Below are 16,263 nucleotides of genomic sequence, written 5' to 3' on the forward strand. Positions count from 1 at the left end.
GATTTGTGTTATTTTGCCATTGGATAGCATTCCTCCCCCCCCCAAAAAATGAACAAGTAATTAGAAACTGCCATTTTCTGATACAATAAAAACTAATTTTACCTTCCATCGGCCTTTTAAAAATAAAAGCATTACACAATGTGTTATATTTTAGGAACCATAAATGTGACGTGGGAAAGCAAATGCTATAAGCCTAATATTTTCACTCTTAAGGGTCACCGTGAGGTCATGTTTATGTTTGCGTGTTAGGCTAATAAGGAAGGTGTACCGAGCATTGTTATTACCTACACCTCGCGCTAAAAGTTATTACTGTTAATGCGGTTTTATAGTAAAAAAAAACAAAAAAAAAACTCCGAATTATTTTCTTGATAACAAATGAATTATTACTGCTGTAGTTTATCTCACAAACGGCCAGCTACCGTAGCATAACTTAGTCAAAAAGCTCTGAATCTGATTGGACGAAAATCTGCGACATGTGATTGGTCCAGAGCAGATACACCCATCAGCATTAGGTGACGCAATCGCGCAGGCCTAGAATCTCAACTGTAGTGCAGCGTGACATCAAAGAAGCGACATGTCTCTCGGCAAAGCTGTTCGGCGTTTGGTTAAACCGGCCCGGGGGCTCCTGGCGTCCTCGGAACCGGCTCTGACACGGAGCTACGCGGCTGTCGCGGAGGCCAAAGCGGTGCTGGAGCACGAGCTGGACTCCATCCGAGCCGCAGGCACGTGGAAAGCGGAGAGGATCATTACCTCCAAGCAGGGTCCACAAATCAGCGTGGAAGGCAGCCGTGGCAGTGAGTGCTTTCTGGTTACTGTGTCCACAAGTTATATAAAGTAGTAACCTGAAAAGCCCGGCCCAAAGGAAGGGGGCTGTGCTCGGCTTTAGTAAGTTCACAAGTCAAATTCAACCCAGTTCTACACAGCAGCCATTTAAAAGTCCTGCTTCCGTCATATGAGCCTTCAGGAAAAGTAGATTTACTTGAGCAAAGCATTCAGGATTGCACAGCAACACCAGCACTGCTTCTGTTTTAGTAGAGTTTATGTTTATAGCACCTTATAGAATTATAATTTAGCCAAACATGACAAAGAGCTAATAAAAAGATATGTAAAGTATCTTAAAAAAAGATCCTATTAGTTTTAATTTAACGTTTTGTATTTCCATATGCAAGAAGCTTCTAAAATCTGCAACCGACTGCATTGAAAGCAGTGCACACATTTTTAAAATAGTTTTGTTGTTACGTTTTTTGTGTAAACTCCACCGATTTATTTATTTATTATTGGGGGAGAATTAAGCTTTTTTTTGTAATGGTGTGTTTTCTTTACAATAACAGGTATACAAATCTAATAAAACAATTAGATTATGAAATACTGTATATATTAACAAAAAATAAATGTCTTTTTAAGAAGGAACACTGCAGGAAAAAAAATGCTGAGGGCTTTGTTTGTATTATGAGTTGATGACATCACAAGAGGCACTACAATTCATGGGGTGGCCATTTTACCGTTTTGCACCTTTTGATCTCTGTACCCGAGTTTTCCTGGTTTAAAGTAATTTTTGTATATTTGATGTTTTATAATATGGATATATGTTGCTAATGACTAGTCTACCAGTAGGAGTTATTTTATTTTTGATAAGAGGTTATTTTACGCCATGTTTTCTAGGAGTAGACCAGAAGATGATCAGAACCAGAATACGTTTCCACTAGATAAAAACTGTGCAACTACGGAATGAAATTGCACGTCGGGTTTTAACATTTTTATGACAATTTATGTCCATAAAAAAAAAAAAAACTGATCAGTTGCCTTCTGTGATGTCATCAGCGGCATGTGTGTGAAAACGCTTTTTTAAGACGATATAATTTGATTTTGGAGAAACATTTTGAAACAAAGCAAAATGAATAGGAAAAACTGACAGCTATGATGTTCTACCGATGAGTTTAATGGATTTTTATGAAAATGTCTAGAGTGTAGCTTTAAATAATACAATTTCCTTGACTTATTAATTGACACCACTCTCGCAGATTTTTCCTTTTTGTTTTGTTTGACGCGGAACCGTTTATAAAATGCTCAGTTTCCATGGCAGCAGCTCTAATTCCTGCCTTGTTGCCGTCCTGCTAGCGAAGCAGACCCTCTGTGGCGCTGCTAACGTTTCTGCGTTGACCCCCTTCCCAGACACTGACCCCGCTTGTTTCAGGTCGTGACCCGACATGCGCGAAACTGTCACGCGTGAGGAACGTCCAGAGTCTTTTACGCCCCTCACTCCGCTCTGTGTCAATCTGAGGACCTCTTGTGATGTCACGTCCTTTATTGTGAAATTATTTATTCCTCTTTTTCATTTTTTACTTTGAAAAACGTCGTGCTGTAGGCATGTTGAACTTCTGCGCCAACAACTACCTGGGCCTGTCCAGTCACCCGGAAGTGGTGCAGGCGGGAATAGACGCGCTGAAGACGCACGGCGCAGGACTGAGCTCTGTGAGGTTCATCTGTGGGACACAGGTAAGACGGTGCTTAATGCGTTCAGAGCCAGAAAAGAGATAAATTCTTAGATGGTTTCTGGGATTTATAGAGCAACATCAAAACATGCATGATTGTGAAGTGGGAGGGTATTGATGCATCATTTTGAGTGATGTGAAAAGTGCACTTTGCTCCATTTATCTTGGTATCCAGCTGAAAACGAAATTCAGTATGGAGGACTAATCCTGCCAAGACGCAAATGAGGGGAAAAAAATAAATAAATAAAGTAATAAAACAAGATTGGAAATAAAATGGAAACTTATGTTTATTTCTACTGTTGAAAAAAAAATATATAAATATTGATTCATGTTGCGCTGTATAATCAAAGTTTTTAGTTTTTGGATTCAAATGATAAAATATGTTATAGATTTGACATAGAAATTACATTTTGTAGCTAATTTTAATTCCAGATTCTTAGCAGATTCTTGCAGATGGTGATGCAATAATCTTTGGAAAGGAATATCCTGTAGCAGTCTGTATTACAACGAATCTGAAGAAGCCTCTGACTGAACACACTCTGTTTTTTTCTATAAAAGCCTCATTAAGCTGTCCATAATTTTCTTGATTTTATGTAAAATCTTTCTTTACACAATCAATATTTGGCACATTCATTACGTCATCAAGCAAAAAAATTATTATTTGTTGATTTATATTTTTACAGTAAACTTGGCAAATCCCTATGATGTGTTTAAGTTTGTGGTTAATATTTTTGCCAGGTCGCCGTTTGGTTTCATAAATGTAAAACAGCTTTTTTTTGGTCTCCCTGTTTTAAAGAATCTGCATAAGATTCTGGAGCAGAAGCTGGCCGAGTTTCATGAGCGGGAGGACTGCATCCTGTACGCCAGCTGTTTCGACGCCAACGCCGGGCTGTTTGAAGTACGTCTAGCAATACTCGGCGCCGCCAGAGGCCGGGGTGGGGGGGAGGACAACAAAAAGAAGCATCGCCCGCTGTGGTCAGTAAAGCGTGAACTAACCTCTCGCAGGTCCTGCTGGGCCCGGACGACGCCGTGCTGTCGGATGAGCTCAACCACGCCTCCATCATCGACGGGATCCGCCTGTGCCGGGCCAAGAGGCTGCGCTACAAACACATGGACCTCAGTGACCTGGAGGTCAAGCTCAAAGAGGCCCAGGTGTGTGTGTGTGTGTGTTTTTTTGTGTGTACTTGCCCTTTAAATATGCTCTTAAGGTGCCCAAATATATTGATAAAACCCTTTAACGAACAGTTCAAATATGAATAAATGGCTGTACTTCTTAAAATGATATTGAACATCTTTCACACTGATCAGTCCTTCCAGGATTTCACAATTGTTTGTTTTTTTTCAATCAAAAATCACAAATTTTATGCTAATTTAGAAATATTCGCGAGGAATTTTGAGATATTTGCACTTATTTTATGGCATTAGATGTGACTTTTTGTCAAACACCATGACTATAACTTGACACCAAGTGAGGTGGAGGCAGCAGTTTTGTAAAAGAAACACTGCCAGCTGCAGGCGGGAGTTGGAATTACTTAAGCCCAGTGTTTTTACCATTTTTGCAACAAACAAAAGTGCAACAAACTTAGTTATGTTACCTTGGTAACTTTGATAAACTTGATCTTGAAACAAAAAGATAAATATCTACTTAGTGTAGAATTGATGGTGGCAAAAAAAAGGCCATAACTCAAAAACGGTTCAAGATTGATTGGATATATTTTCATAAAGGAATGAATAACCTTAAGACTGAAGTCACAAGTGGTAGTTTTTGAAAACTATTGATCAAAATGGTTGAATTATATCAGACCTGATCGTGTGTAATTATCTAATTTCACTTTTTTTGTGTGTGTTTTTTTCCCACTGATATTGCAGCTTCTTAACTGAAGTGTGCTGGAGATGCATAAAAACTAAAAAAACATTGAAACAAAACAAAACAAAAAGTCAGTTATGCATTAACGTGAAATAATGTGGAGATTTTGCGTGAATTTCCACGGTCGCAGAATCGTGAAAAACCAAAGCGACCGATGTCCTCTGGAGTCCGGAGGGCCACGTAAACAGCTGCGGCAGGCCGTTTCTGGCCCTCCAGCCTCGACTTTGACACGTGATCCGGTGGCCCTCGTGTGTTTTCCCTCCTCAGTCTTCTCGGATGCGCCTGGTGGTGACAGACGGCGTCTTCTCCATGGACGGAGACGTGGCTCCGCTGCGAGGAATCTGCGACCTCGCCGAGCGGTACGGGGCCATGGTGTTCATAGACGAATGTCACGCCACCGGCTTCCTGGGGCCTCAGGGCAGGTGAGGCACAAATACAGGCAAATAACAACTGAGATGTGCAGCTGCTGAAGATTTGGACACCTGGAATCATGCTTTGCTCTGTTTGGAAGCAAAAAAAAAGGAGGAAATATTGAGAATTTGAGTCATTTTTTGGGGGGGTTGTTGTCGCTGAAAGGCGACTAAACGTCCATGTTTTGGTGTGCAGAGGGACAGACGAGCTCCTGGGAGTGACGGACAGAGTTCAGATTGTGAACTCCACTCTGGGGAAAGCTTTGGGCGGAGCAGCAGGTACGTCTGCTTCCACACGAGAACCGGCGACTCTGCACGTTTAAACGACTCAATTGCATGAAAATTCTAACGGATTTTGTTTAGATATGTTGAAAAATGGGAACCCTGGAGGCTGGGACCACAATTAAATCTAAGCTCAAACATCAAGTGAGGCTGCCTCGGCGGTGTTGTCAAAATAAGAACCGCTGCCTCCTGCTGGTGGGAGTTGGCATCACTTGAACCCATTAGCTTAAATAACACGTGGACCGGTTGCTTTTTTTTTTGCGTGAATTTTCGTGAATAGAAATTCTAAATAAAACTCTTTTGCCATGTCTTCTCCCTCAGGTGGCTACACAGTTGGCCCCAAGCCCCTCATTGACCTGCTCCGGCAGCGGTCCCGGCCCTACCTGTTCTCCAACGCCCTCCCGCCTCCCGTGGTGGGCTGCGCCACCCGCGCCGTGGAGCTGCTGCTCGCCTCCAACGAGATCGCGCAGAGCATGACGGCCAAAACCATGAGGTGCGTTTTGCCCTGCAGACGTTAAGCCAACTCTTCCTCCATTTTTAGCTGCGTTTCCATCTTTTCCGGAGCAAAACTTTGTCAAAATTCCGCTAATGTCGAAAAATCTTTGATGATTCCATTCAAAAAGAAAATCTTTTTCTTGTTTGAGTTCTCCATTAATATTATCGTGACTTCATTCTTGTTTTATTTCGACTTTATTGTGATGTTAAATGTTCAGAATAATTTCAAGTTTATTGATCTTTGAGAATGTGTTTTTGCATTATGACACTAGCATAATAATACTTGTAAATTGTCTCAAAACAACAATGTTATCGTTTATCGCAGTAACGTCTGGGACAATTTGTTGTCCAAAAACTTTATTGTGACAGGCCTACTGACATCACTCTGAACTATGGAAACACAAGGAGAGCAGTAATGGAAAAAAATATATATATAAATTTTCCCCCCAAAAAATGTAAAAAGATTGAAACCCAAAAATTCGATTAATCGCTAAAATCGATTTATCGCCCAGCCCTACCCTGATGATTCCAATTTTGGCATTACCAATTTTTTACTATTTTTTTGGCTGAAAAGTTGCTCGATGGCAACGTTGGGGTGAGTATTGTCAACAAAAACGGGACATTGGCTGATTTTCATGTCTGAAGGTAGACATGTTAGTGTCAGCCCAATTAAGAAAATCGATCGATTTACCCAACACATTTATCTGTGTTTTTTTTGTTTTTTTTTATCTCCTCTGAACATCGTCCAGGTTCCGGAACAAGATGACGCAGGCGGGCTTCACCATCGCAGGCTCCTCCCACCCCATCTGCCCCGTGATGCTGGGCGACGCCCGCCTGGCCTCTCTGATGGCCGACGACATGCTGAAGCACGGTGAGCGGAATCGCCCGAGGCGAAACCCACGACTGACACAGAACCTCGGCTGACGACCCGTCTTCCTCCTCCTCCTCCCACAGGGATCTATGTGATCGGCTTCTCCTACCCGGTGGTGCCGAAGGGCAAAGCCAGAATCCGGGTTCAGATTTCGGCGGCCCACACAGACGACGACATCGACCACTGCGTGGACGCTTTCATCCAGACGGGAAGGAAACACGGCGTCGTCTCCTGAAGGAGGAAGAGGAGCTAACCGCTCACGCTGCCTTTTACTGATGAAGAGCAGAGACGGAAACATTAGCTACGCCTGTAGGTCGATGAGAACGAATGTTGACCTTTTTGTGTTTCTGCCGGAGCGTAGGTGTTTATATTTGTAACGGTAAGGGCTGAAAATCCAACTTCTGCTGCATTATGTCTTATAAGAGAGAGGATGTTTCTCTGGGATCCATGAATGTGATTTTTGAGCGATCGTTAGTGATGTTTGACAACTAATATAATAATGACTTAATAGGTTGGTTTATGCCAAAACAATAAACTTGTCTTTTGAATTTTAAAAATGTTTTTTTGTTAGCTGCTTCTGCTTAAGTAGGGGAAAACGTATCACTGAATTATCAAGCAGAGGTTTGTGATTCTGCCCACTTTTGTATTTGTCTGATATCAAGTACCAAATACTTTATATCAGTATCATCACTGATATGTCAAATATCAGTGACATGAACAAACTTTTTATTACGTGCGTTTATGTCACAAACTTCTGGACTTTTAGGTGTTTCTTTGTTTTCAAACGTTCTGCACAGCTTGTAAAATTCTGCGAAATGACCCTTTAGCAGCAGGTGGAAGCTACAAATCAGACTGAAAAAATGTGGCAGAACGGCTAACTGAGTACTAGCTGATCAGAACATCTGATTTAATTTGTAAAAAAAAAAACATGTATTAAGTCAGGAAAACGTATAAAATTTTGTGCAAAGTCAGTTTTTTAAATACAAAAATAAAGAACAAATAACATAATTGAATAACCAGGCTCGCTGTAACATAAACTATAGATCTGGATTTGCTTAATTTTTGGTTAAAACGTCTGTTTTTCATTTAGTGAAGAAACAGAGTATCCAGAAGCATTACTCAAGAGCAGCAGTAATATCACTCAAATGTAAAAAGTATGACCTAAATCAGCTGAAATAAAATTAACCTTAAAGAAGATTGAGGAAAAAGTGCAGAACAGTACAACGAAATGCGGTGTAACGGGATCCACCAGGGGGTTACAATACTTAATGGCTTAAGTATTTGGTGGAATATCTAATAGTTGTGATATATTTTTTGACCTCATTTAAAAAAAATGGAAACAAGTGATCTTTGATTAGTGGAACGGGTATTTGTGATTCTTTAATTTGGCTAAGTTTAAATCATTGAAATGAGTTTTTCTGTTGTCAGTGAAACCAAATAATCTGGAGAGATGTGGTTCAATACAAGTAGAAGTCAAAAAGCAAAAAAAAAAAAAAAACATTTCCAAAATTATGAGGAGAAGGGGCGAGACCGGAAATAAATGCATGAACTAAAAGTTAACTGTTCTTTTTTTCCACGTTCATCTCCTTGAGCACGTGCTGGTCTGTAGCTCCGCCCCTTTTCGTTGTCTATTTCGCGCCATCCTTGTTAAACCCCTCCTCCCGTCTCATGACGCGCCTTCCTTTACGCCTTTCCTTTAACCAATAGAAAAAGGCGCCGTTCGTTTCCACCAATCAGCGGGCAGCGGAGGCGCGTTGGTGGAAAGCAGTTCGCGGGAAAGTAGGACAGGAAGTCACTCATTTGTTTCCCGCGAAACTCCCAGATCTGTCCAGCTTTGGTCGCCGGCTTCGGTTCCTTCTCTTCGGATTATTTCTTCTTAGCTCTGTTTTACTGTCGCCGCAGCGCCCACCGAGCTCACCGCAGGATGTCCGGCTTCGACGACCCCGGGGTTTACTACAGCGACAACTTCGGAGGAGGAGGAGAGGCTCCCGGCGGGGACGAAGGCGGACAGAAGCGCGTCCAGATCAAGAAGAGGTTCCGCGAGTTCCTGCGCCAGTTCCGAGTGGGAACCGACCGGACCGGCTTTACGTACAAATACAGGTGAATAACGGAATTTAGCCAAGCAAAGCAGAAGAAAAAGATGGCGGCAATCCAATCGCGAGCTCTTATTAAATTCTGAGAATATTCATTGTAAACTTACAAAGTTAGGCATTGTTGGATGTTTAGGTGAAGAAATATGATTTAAGGAGGTATTAGGAGGCGTTCTTTGTTTCACATCTGTTCTGGATCAGGACAAAAGGAAGAAAAGAAATAAATCTGTTTTTGATCCACTTCAGCAGACGAAGCCGAAGTTGGCTTCCGATTGCAACTAAATAGCTATTTTTTTTAATGTCTTTAATCTGTTCTAGTTTAACAGCTGAAATACTTAGACACTTCAAACCTGGTCTGGGTTATTCTACAATCACAGGGGAATGCGTAAAACAAAGTTTGTGACTTGTAAAACCTCAACAAGAGGGCAATTTCAGCACTTTTTATGCATCCGGCCCACAAAACTACAACACCTAGATACTACAAACCTGGACTCAATTGTTATGTAATAATAGTTGAGTGTCTAATACGTGGTGTGCGATTTGTGAAACCTTTGTAATCTGATTTCAAGATGTTGCAGTTTTGGAGTTGGAGCAATTGTAAAGTGGTCCAGATGCATAAAAATAGCTGAAATCGCCCTTTATTGACGTTTCACAAATCAAACAAAGGTGTCAAAAATCACAAACTATGTTTTAAATATTCCTCTATCAGTTTAGAATTAATTTAGTCTAGGATTGTTGTGTCTGATCTTTCAGTTTTTCAACTAGAACACATTGAATACGCTCGAGGTGTTGGAAAAACTAGGTGGAATGGCCCTTTAGTTGCAATCAGAAGCCAACTTCAGCTTTATTTTTAGCAGGGAGTCGTTTTTCCAAATACCTAAAGCCACTTTCAGAATCGCTATTGATTGTGAAGTCATTAAATCTGGACTTCTTTAAAGGCAGAAAGCATTTGTGGAAACGTGGTAGTGTCGGTCAGTGGTTGCTATAGAAACACTGCTTCACAACAGAAATAATCCTGAGTGTTTTTAATGGACTTCATAAACCAGGGATGAGCTGAAGCGGCACTACACCCTGGGGGAGTTCTGGGTGGAGGTGGAGATGGAGGACCTCGCCAGCTTCGACGAAGATTTGTCCGACTGCCTCTACAAGCTGCCCACTGAGAACCTGCCCCTGGTCACTTCACCTTTCTCTTTTCTATTTCTTTTTTTTTTTTTTTTACATCACAGTGATTTCGTTTTCCTCACATTGATACATTTTTTTTTTTTTTTTTTTAAATTGCAGCTGGAGGAAGCTGCCAAAGAGGTAGCGGACGAGGTGACCCGTCCCCGGCCCGTTGGCGAGGACACGGTGCAGGACATCCAGGTCATGCTGAAGAGCGACGCCCATCACGCTTCCATTCGCAGCCTGAAGGTTTTTATCAACGATTATTTAGCTTGATATTTAAAAAAAAATCTTAAAGGTGACTTTAAAGTGTCAGTGTTATGTAAAATCTACTTTTTTGAGCTTTACGTCATGTTAAAATGTTTTTCCCTCACTAAAAACATACCTGGAGTGTTGCCTTGATTCTTTCATGTGTTTCTGAGAAATTCTTTAATCTCGGTGGCAACCATTCAGCTGTGCAAAACGCCTGCAAGGACTTAGCCCCGCCCTCGAGTCAAAGCTCCTCCTCAGAGTTGCAGTTTCCAAGCTTCTGTGTCTCAGAGCAGCCGTCCGCTGCAACGACTCCAACCTGCTCCTTCAGACTAGCCAGTAGCAATTAGCCAATACGTCTGCCGAGCTAATTATACGAGTTACTTCTCAGTGAAACATTGTTACAGGGTTAACAGAGGAGCCATGTTGCGATGACTTCCTGAAGGCGGAGTTTCAGAAAGAGTAGGAGTTCTTAAAGAGACAGAGGCCCAGTTTCAAGGTGTTAAATTACAAGTTCAAATTTCTTTTAAGTCATGTTTGACATACACAGCATTTTTATAACTGCTGAATGTAACATAGTTACTGGATTGTGCTGTAAACTAATACGATGGAAAACACAACATGCTGTCCCCTTAAGACTTCATAGAGACACCGTTTATTGAAACTAACATTCTTCTTAGCACAATCGCATCAGCTCAGTAAGATCGTACAATAAATGGCTGGAAAACGCAAAGTGCCGCCCCTTTAATTATGAAATCCTCCCGTGTCAGTCGGAGCAGGTGTCCCGCCTGGTGAAGGTGCACGGCATCGTCATCTCGGCCACGGCAGTCAAGGCGAAGGCCACCAAGGTGTGCCTGCAGTGCCGCGGTTGCCGCGGCGTCCTGCCCAACATCCCGCTGCCGCCGGGCCTGCAGGGCTACGCTCTGCCGCGCAAGTGCAACAGGTGAGTTCAGGGTTGGGGGCGAGAGAGAGACGCCTTCCAGCTGCGCCTCGCACCAAACATCGCTAAGCGCTCTCTCTCTCTGTCTCTGTCTCTGCTCAGCGAGAACGTCGGCAGGGTGAACTGCCCCGTGGACCCGTACTTCATCATCCCGGACCGCTGCGTCTGCGTAGACTTCCAGACGCTGCGCCTGCAGGAGTCGCCGGACGCCGTGCCGCACGGGGAGATGCCCCGTCACATGCAGCTGTACTGCGACCGGTAGGGGGCGCCGGCGGCTTTCCGCTGCGGTTACATCCGAGGCGACGTGTTCTGCAGACGGCGATTGAGTGTTTTTTGTCCTTTTTTCCTTCCTCGTTTCCTCCCAGGTATCTGTGTGACCGCGTGGTGCCCGGCAACCGGGTGACCATCATGGGGATCTACTCCATCAAAAAGGTGGCCGCTGCCAAGAAGGCAGGCAGAGAGAAGGGCGTCGGCGTGGGGATTCGCTCGTCCTACCTGCGAGTGGTCGGCATTCAGATGGACACGGAGGGAGCAGGCGAGTACATCGCCATGCCAACCACCAGCTACACGCGTTTTATTCCCAAAACGCAGCTAGCAAACTCCCGAATCAACAGGCGACCCCCCAAAGATACATATTCTCTCTCTATTTAAAATTGCATGTATTTTTAAATGAATTTATCTTGTTAAAATGATTAGAGGGTATATTACTATAGTTTATTTAATGAGAAATTCAATGGTTTATTTGTTCATTTTGGGATATTTGTTTTTTAAAATGATTTTGTCCCTTTCAGGCCTACCTACAGGGTTCCCATTGGTGCTTGATATCCTCAGAAATGCTCAAGTTTCAATTTAGTGTTTGTCAGAGTTTGGATTTCTTTATAAAGTCCTCGAAAGTGCTTGAAAATTCAAACTGCACAGTTTTGTGATAAAGTGTTTGGTTAATTTAGGAAAGAGTAATTACACCTAATAACATAAGTTTTGAAAAAGTGAAAGTTGGAGGATTTTCAATAGGAGCGCACCAATTAAATCGGCCCAGATTTCCTTAATTTTTGGGAGATTGGCGATCGGCCGACACTTTGGCGATAAACCGATTTTATCGACCGCTACAAAGGTCTGGAAATCAGCCACTGTTACGTTTGGATCCCAGAGACGGCGCTCTCCCCGGTCAAACCCAATCACTCCAACTATTGCCAACTTGGCAACGTTGGACAAAAAAAAAAAAATCAGCATTGACCACAATCAGAATCAGTGCACCCTCTAATTTACAGAGTTTGGATCGCAGGGGCGGTTGAAATGCTTTGGATGAATTTCTGCATACACGTCATCTTTTTTTTGTTTTGGTTCCCTCTGTAATCGGGTCTTATTTTATTTTTGTCCCCCTCTCTGCCCGCTCCAGGCCGTGGCGCCACCGGCTCGGTGTCTCCACAGGAGGAGGAGCAGCTCCGGTCGCTCGCCGCCTCTCCCGGCATCTACGGCTCCCTAGCGAGCTCCATGGCTCCGTCCATCTACGGCAGCGACGACCTGAAGAAGGCCATCACCTGCCTGCTGTTCGGCGGCTCCAGGAAGAGGTGGGAAGCCCGACCCCGTCCTCCCCGCTTTGCCTCGGGGTCCGGCTTCTCTCCTCGTTTGACCGTCTCGGTGTCGTCTCCTCCAGGCTGCCCGACGGCCTGACTCGCAGGGGCGACATCAACCTGCTGATGCTGGGAGACCCCGGCACGGCCAAGTCACAGCTGCTGAAGTTCGTGGAGAGATGCGCGCCGATCGGGGTAGCCGTCGTCTCCGCGGCGCCGCGACAGCACCGGGAAGGCGGAGCGATGCGAGACTGAGCCTCTGCATCTTTGTGGCCCCCGCAGGTTTACACGTCCGGGAAAGGCAGCAGCGCCGCCGGGCTGACGGCCTCCGTGCTGAGGGACCCCGCCACCCGAGGATTCATCATGGAGGGCGGCGCCATGGTGCTGGCCGACGGAGGAGTCGTCTGCATCGACGAGTTCGACAAGGTAAGGCGGGAACCGAGTTCTGGTGCGGTTCTTACGTTTGAGCCAGAATGGGGCAAAACGGGGAAACTTACTTTCATCACTTTTCTCAAACTTTTTTCTTTTAATTGAGACAGGTGGTTGACGATGAGCTGACTTGGTGAAGGTTTCGCTAGCGCTCAATAAAATTAAGTCTAGTGGACGTTTGAGTGTAGCGCAGCAATTTTAAGTTTAATAGAATAAAGTAAGTGGACTCATACAGAAGAAGATTAGAGCCACTGAGAGAAAATGACTTTGATCTCAGATTCTGACGTTTTTTTACTTCGATTGTCAAAATTCTGACGGATCTTGAAATTCTGACCTCTTTATTTTTGACTCAGAGTTCTGACTTGATCTCAGATCAAAGTCAGAACTGACTTGATCTCAGATCAAAGTCAGAACTCTTTTTTTCCTTCTTCTAGTGGCCCTAATCCTCCTCCTTACATTTAGAATGTTTTTTTGATAAGTAAATATTATTGGTGCTTCATTTAAATAAGCTGTGGGTTTTTCTTTTTGTATGTTTTACTTTTTTATCTATACCCGTTTTATTTTGAGCTCAAATGTTTGTGAAAAAGTCTCATGTCACGTTGAGGATCAGCCAGCAAATCATCCCCCACGCCACATCATACGCTGCCTTATTCCACGACAGCAACCGTTAAATATTTCCATGAAGTCGTTTTATGACGTCCAGGAAAAGTGAAAGTTGTGTTTTTGTCTCCCAGATGAGAGAAGACGACCGAGTGGCGATCCACGAGGCCATGGAGCAGCAGACCATCTCCATCGCTAAGGTGTTTATCGGAGACCACGGGTTAAAATGCAGAACCACCGTTGAGAGGAGGGAGGGTTGCCGTGGTAACCCTAACATCTGTGCTCCTCCCAGGCCGGCATCACCACCACCCTGAACTCGCGCTGCTCGGTGCTCGCCGCCGCCAACTCCGTGTTCGGTCGCTGGGACGACACGAAGGGCGAGGACAACATCGACTTCATGCCCACCATCCTGTCCCGCTTCGACATGATCTTCATCATCAAGGACCAGCACGACCAGCAGAGGGACATGGTGAGCGCCGTCAGCACCGTGTCGTTTTAGGTTTTTATTCAGCATTTTTTTTCTTTCTTGTTTTTTTTAATGCGGGGTTTGATGTTGATGATTCAACAAGTTTGGTGAAAATTCAAGACTTTGGTTCAGTTCTCTGTTGGGGCACAACGATTGTTTTCTAGATCTTTTTTAAAGATCATAGATCCAATGCTTCGATTCCAATTTTTGAAAATTCTTTGTTTCCATTAAGCAAATTTATTTTCAGATTTCGCATTCGCAGAGTCCTACGGTAAATGGAAAGGCAGCAGTTTTGTGCTGCAAGTCAAAGAAAAGAGAGCAGCTTGACCCATAAATGATTGTCAGGAGCTGCGTTTCCGTTACAAATGTCCAATATCCCGCTAATGTGGAAAAAACCCCACAATTTTGCAATTGTGTTGTTTCCGTTAAATAAGAAACGCAATTAAAAACAAACAAACTATGTTTGTTCACGCAATAAGTCATTAAAAATCCACCATCTTCCTGTTGTCTTCTTCGTCATTTCCTCCAGCAGTAACATCCAGTTCCAGACTTAAGTGACGTGAAAAAAGATTTGCGAAGTTAATATATTTTGATATGGCCAAAAAAAACAAACACCTTGTCATAGTCCAAAAACGAAATTGGCGTGATTCTGTTAAGCAAATTCATTTTTGTAATTTCAATTTATTCAATTCTACGGTCAACGGAGATGCAGCCATATTTGCTAACAGTTGAGGTATTAGACCCTGAAAAGAGACCCGTTTCATCGCCTCATCGTAGACACTTGGATGATTCTCATTCATGCTAAAGTGAATGTGAACCTCTGACCAGGCCATCACCATCAGTCTCGCTCTGCCTTTGACTGCAGACTCTGGCTCGCCACGTCATGAACGTCCACCTGAGCGCCCAGACGCAGACGGAGGGCGTGGAGGGCGAGATCCCTCTGGCCACGTTCAAGAAGTACATCGCCTACGCCAGAACGTGAGCGCTCCCTGCAACCCGGCTGTCTGAGTGAGTTACGCCTCCCCCTCCCGGCCACAGTAAAGAGTTGGTGTCTGCGTGTGTTTGGCAGTAAATGCGGCCCTCGGCTGTCGGCGGCGGCTGCTGAGAAGCTGAAAAACCGGTACGTGGTGATGAGGAGCGGCGCGAGGGACCACGAGAGGGAGTCCAACAAGCGGCCCTCCATCCCCATCACCGTCAGGTGCGTGACCTTTATAGTGTTGCGCATTCTGTTTTTAGTTTTTTTAAAATATCTTTTGGTAACATTCTCCCGATTGTTTTACCCAACAGGCAGCTGGAGGCCATCGTCCGCATCGCCGAGTCTCTGGCTAAGATGAAGCTGCAGGCCGTGGCAGGAGAGGAAGAAGTGGACGAGGCCCTGCGGCTCTTCCAGGTGTCCACGCTGGACGCGGCGCTGTCTGGCAGCCTCTCCGGTGAGGCCTACGGAGCCGGACGTTCACGGCGTTCGGCCGTTGTTCTTCACCAAGATCGATTGTTTGAAACGTTTTCTCGCTGTTGAACCAGGAGTGGAGGGATTCACCTCGCAGGAAGACCAGGAAATGCTGTCCCGCGTCGAGAAGCAGCTCAAGAGACGCTTCGCCATCGGCTCCCAGGTGTCCGAGCACAGCATCGTCCAGGACTTCACCAAGCAGGTCAGCCGGAGTCCAAAGCGCACACATTAACGAGATTTCCGACTCGCCACCAGCAAAGTTATGGAAAAGTTGAGATGCACGATCGGTCGGCTCTTGCATCGTCATCGACTGACAGTCATTTTTGTACAACAAAGCTGTTAAATGCATTTGAATATTGCTGTTTTGTGTATATTTTTGTTTCATTTTATTTTTATCCATTTTAGTTTATAGTTAAAGTTAAATACAGATTACCGATGCGCGATATATCTGCTCCAACACCATTAGCCGCTCATTCTTTTCTCCCGCTTTTGCAGAAGTATCCGGAGCACGCCATCTACAAGGTCCTCCACCTGATGCTGAGGAGGGGCGAGCTGCAGCACCGCATGCAGAGGAAGGTCCTCTACCGGGTCAAGTAGAGGAGCCTCTGCTCTGTTCGTTTTTGTAAATAGTTTCTGGTCTGCGTTGTTTTGGGGTAACTGAGGATGGATTCTGACAATAACATTTCTCACAATTTAGAGCCGAGATAATGGATTAAAGGTGTCCCTGTTGAGATGAAGATTCTGTTTAAATAAATAAAAAGTCGTAAGCACACGATCCAACAGCACGATTTGTTGTTTTTTCAGGAAATTATCAAATTGGAGTCTACATGGATTTCCATAGAAACATCTTTCATTGAGAATTTCACATTGAACCAGAAACGTCACTGAATTTA

At 44.2% G+C, this 16,263-nt stretch overlaps 2 protein-coding genes across 2 annotated transcripts; both read left to right on the forward strand.

Moving 5' to 3' along the window:
• The first annotated feature begins 509 nt into the window (after window positions 1–509).
• gcat (glycine C-acetyltransferase) lies at window positions 510–7,344 on the forward strand. Its single transcript, XM_032586778.1, has 9 exons — window positions 510–794; window positions 2,366–2,496; window positions 3,289–3,390; window positions 3,498–3,644; window positions 4,627–4,781; window positions 4,966–5,048; window positions 5,373–5,544; window positions 6,296–6,417; window positions 6,501–7,344. The coding sequence occupies exons 1-9, from the start codon at window positions 575–577 to the stop codon at window positions 6,650–6,652; spliced, it is 1,284 nt and encodes a 427-aa protein (XP_032442669.1). The 5' UTR covers window positions 510–574; the 3' UTR covers window positions 6,653–7,344.
• Window positions 7,345–8,187: 843 nt separating this feature from the next.
• mcm5 (minichromosome maintenance complex component 5) lies at window positions 8,188–16,145 on the forward strand. The gene is made up of 16 exons (XM_032586764.1): window positions 8,188–8,517; window positions 9,554–9,680; window positions 9,789–9,917; window positions 10,688–10,860; window positions 10,960–11,115; window positions 11,223–11,392; window positions 12,254–12,425; window positions 12,512–12,623; window positions 12,711–12,854; window positions 13,592–13,657; window positions 13,750–13,926; window positions 14,789–14,901; window positions 14,993–15,121; window positions 15,211–15,353; window positions 15,445–15,572; window positions 15,866–16,145. The coding sequence occupies exons 1-16, from the start codon at window positions 8,342–8,344 to the stop codon at window positions 15,965–15,967; spliced, it is 2,217 nt and encodes a 738-aa protein (XP_032442655.1). The 5' UTR covers window positions 8,188–8,341; the 3' UTR covers window positions 15,968–16,145.
• Window positions 16,146–16,263: the final 118 nt, after the last annotated feature.

Source organism: Xiphophorus hellerii, chromosome 16 (assembly GCF_003331165.1).
Source record: "Xiphophorus hellerii strain 12219 chromosome 16, Xiphophorus_hellerii-4.1, whole genome shotgun sequence".
Taxonomy (NCBI): Eukaryota; Metazoa; Chordata; class Actinopteri; order Cyprinodontiformes; family Poeciliidae; genus Xiphophorus; species Xiphophorus hellerii.

Bases quoted from the DNA above. Each gene is read 5' to 3' on its own strand.
- mcm5 (XM_032586764.1), top strand. From the start codon at position 8,342: ATGTCCGGCTTCGACGACCCCGGGGTTTACTACAGCGACAACTTCGGA. The intron at 8,518-9,553 runs GTGAATAACGGA...TTCATAAACCAG, and splicing joins GGCTTTACGTACAAATACAG to GGATGAGCTGAAGCGGCACT. The intron at 15,122-15,210 runs GTGCGTGACCTT...TTTACCCAACAG, and splicing joins TCCATCCCCATCACCGTCAG to GCAGCTGGAGGCCATCGTCC.
- gcat (XM_032586778.1), top strand. From the start codon at position 575: ATGTCTCTCGGCAAAGCTGTTCGGCGTTTGGTTAAACCGGCCCGGGGG. The intron at 3,645-4,626 runs GTGTGTGTGTGT...TTCCCTCCTCAG, and splicing joins TCAAGCTCAAAGAGGCCCAG to TCTTCTCGGATGCGCCTGGT. The intron at 5,049-5,372 runs GTACGTCTGCTT...CTTCTCCCTCAG, and splicing joins AGCTTTGGGCGGAGCAGCAG to GTGGCTACACAGTTGGCCCC.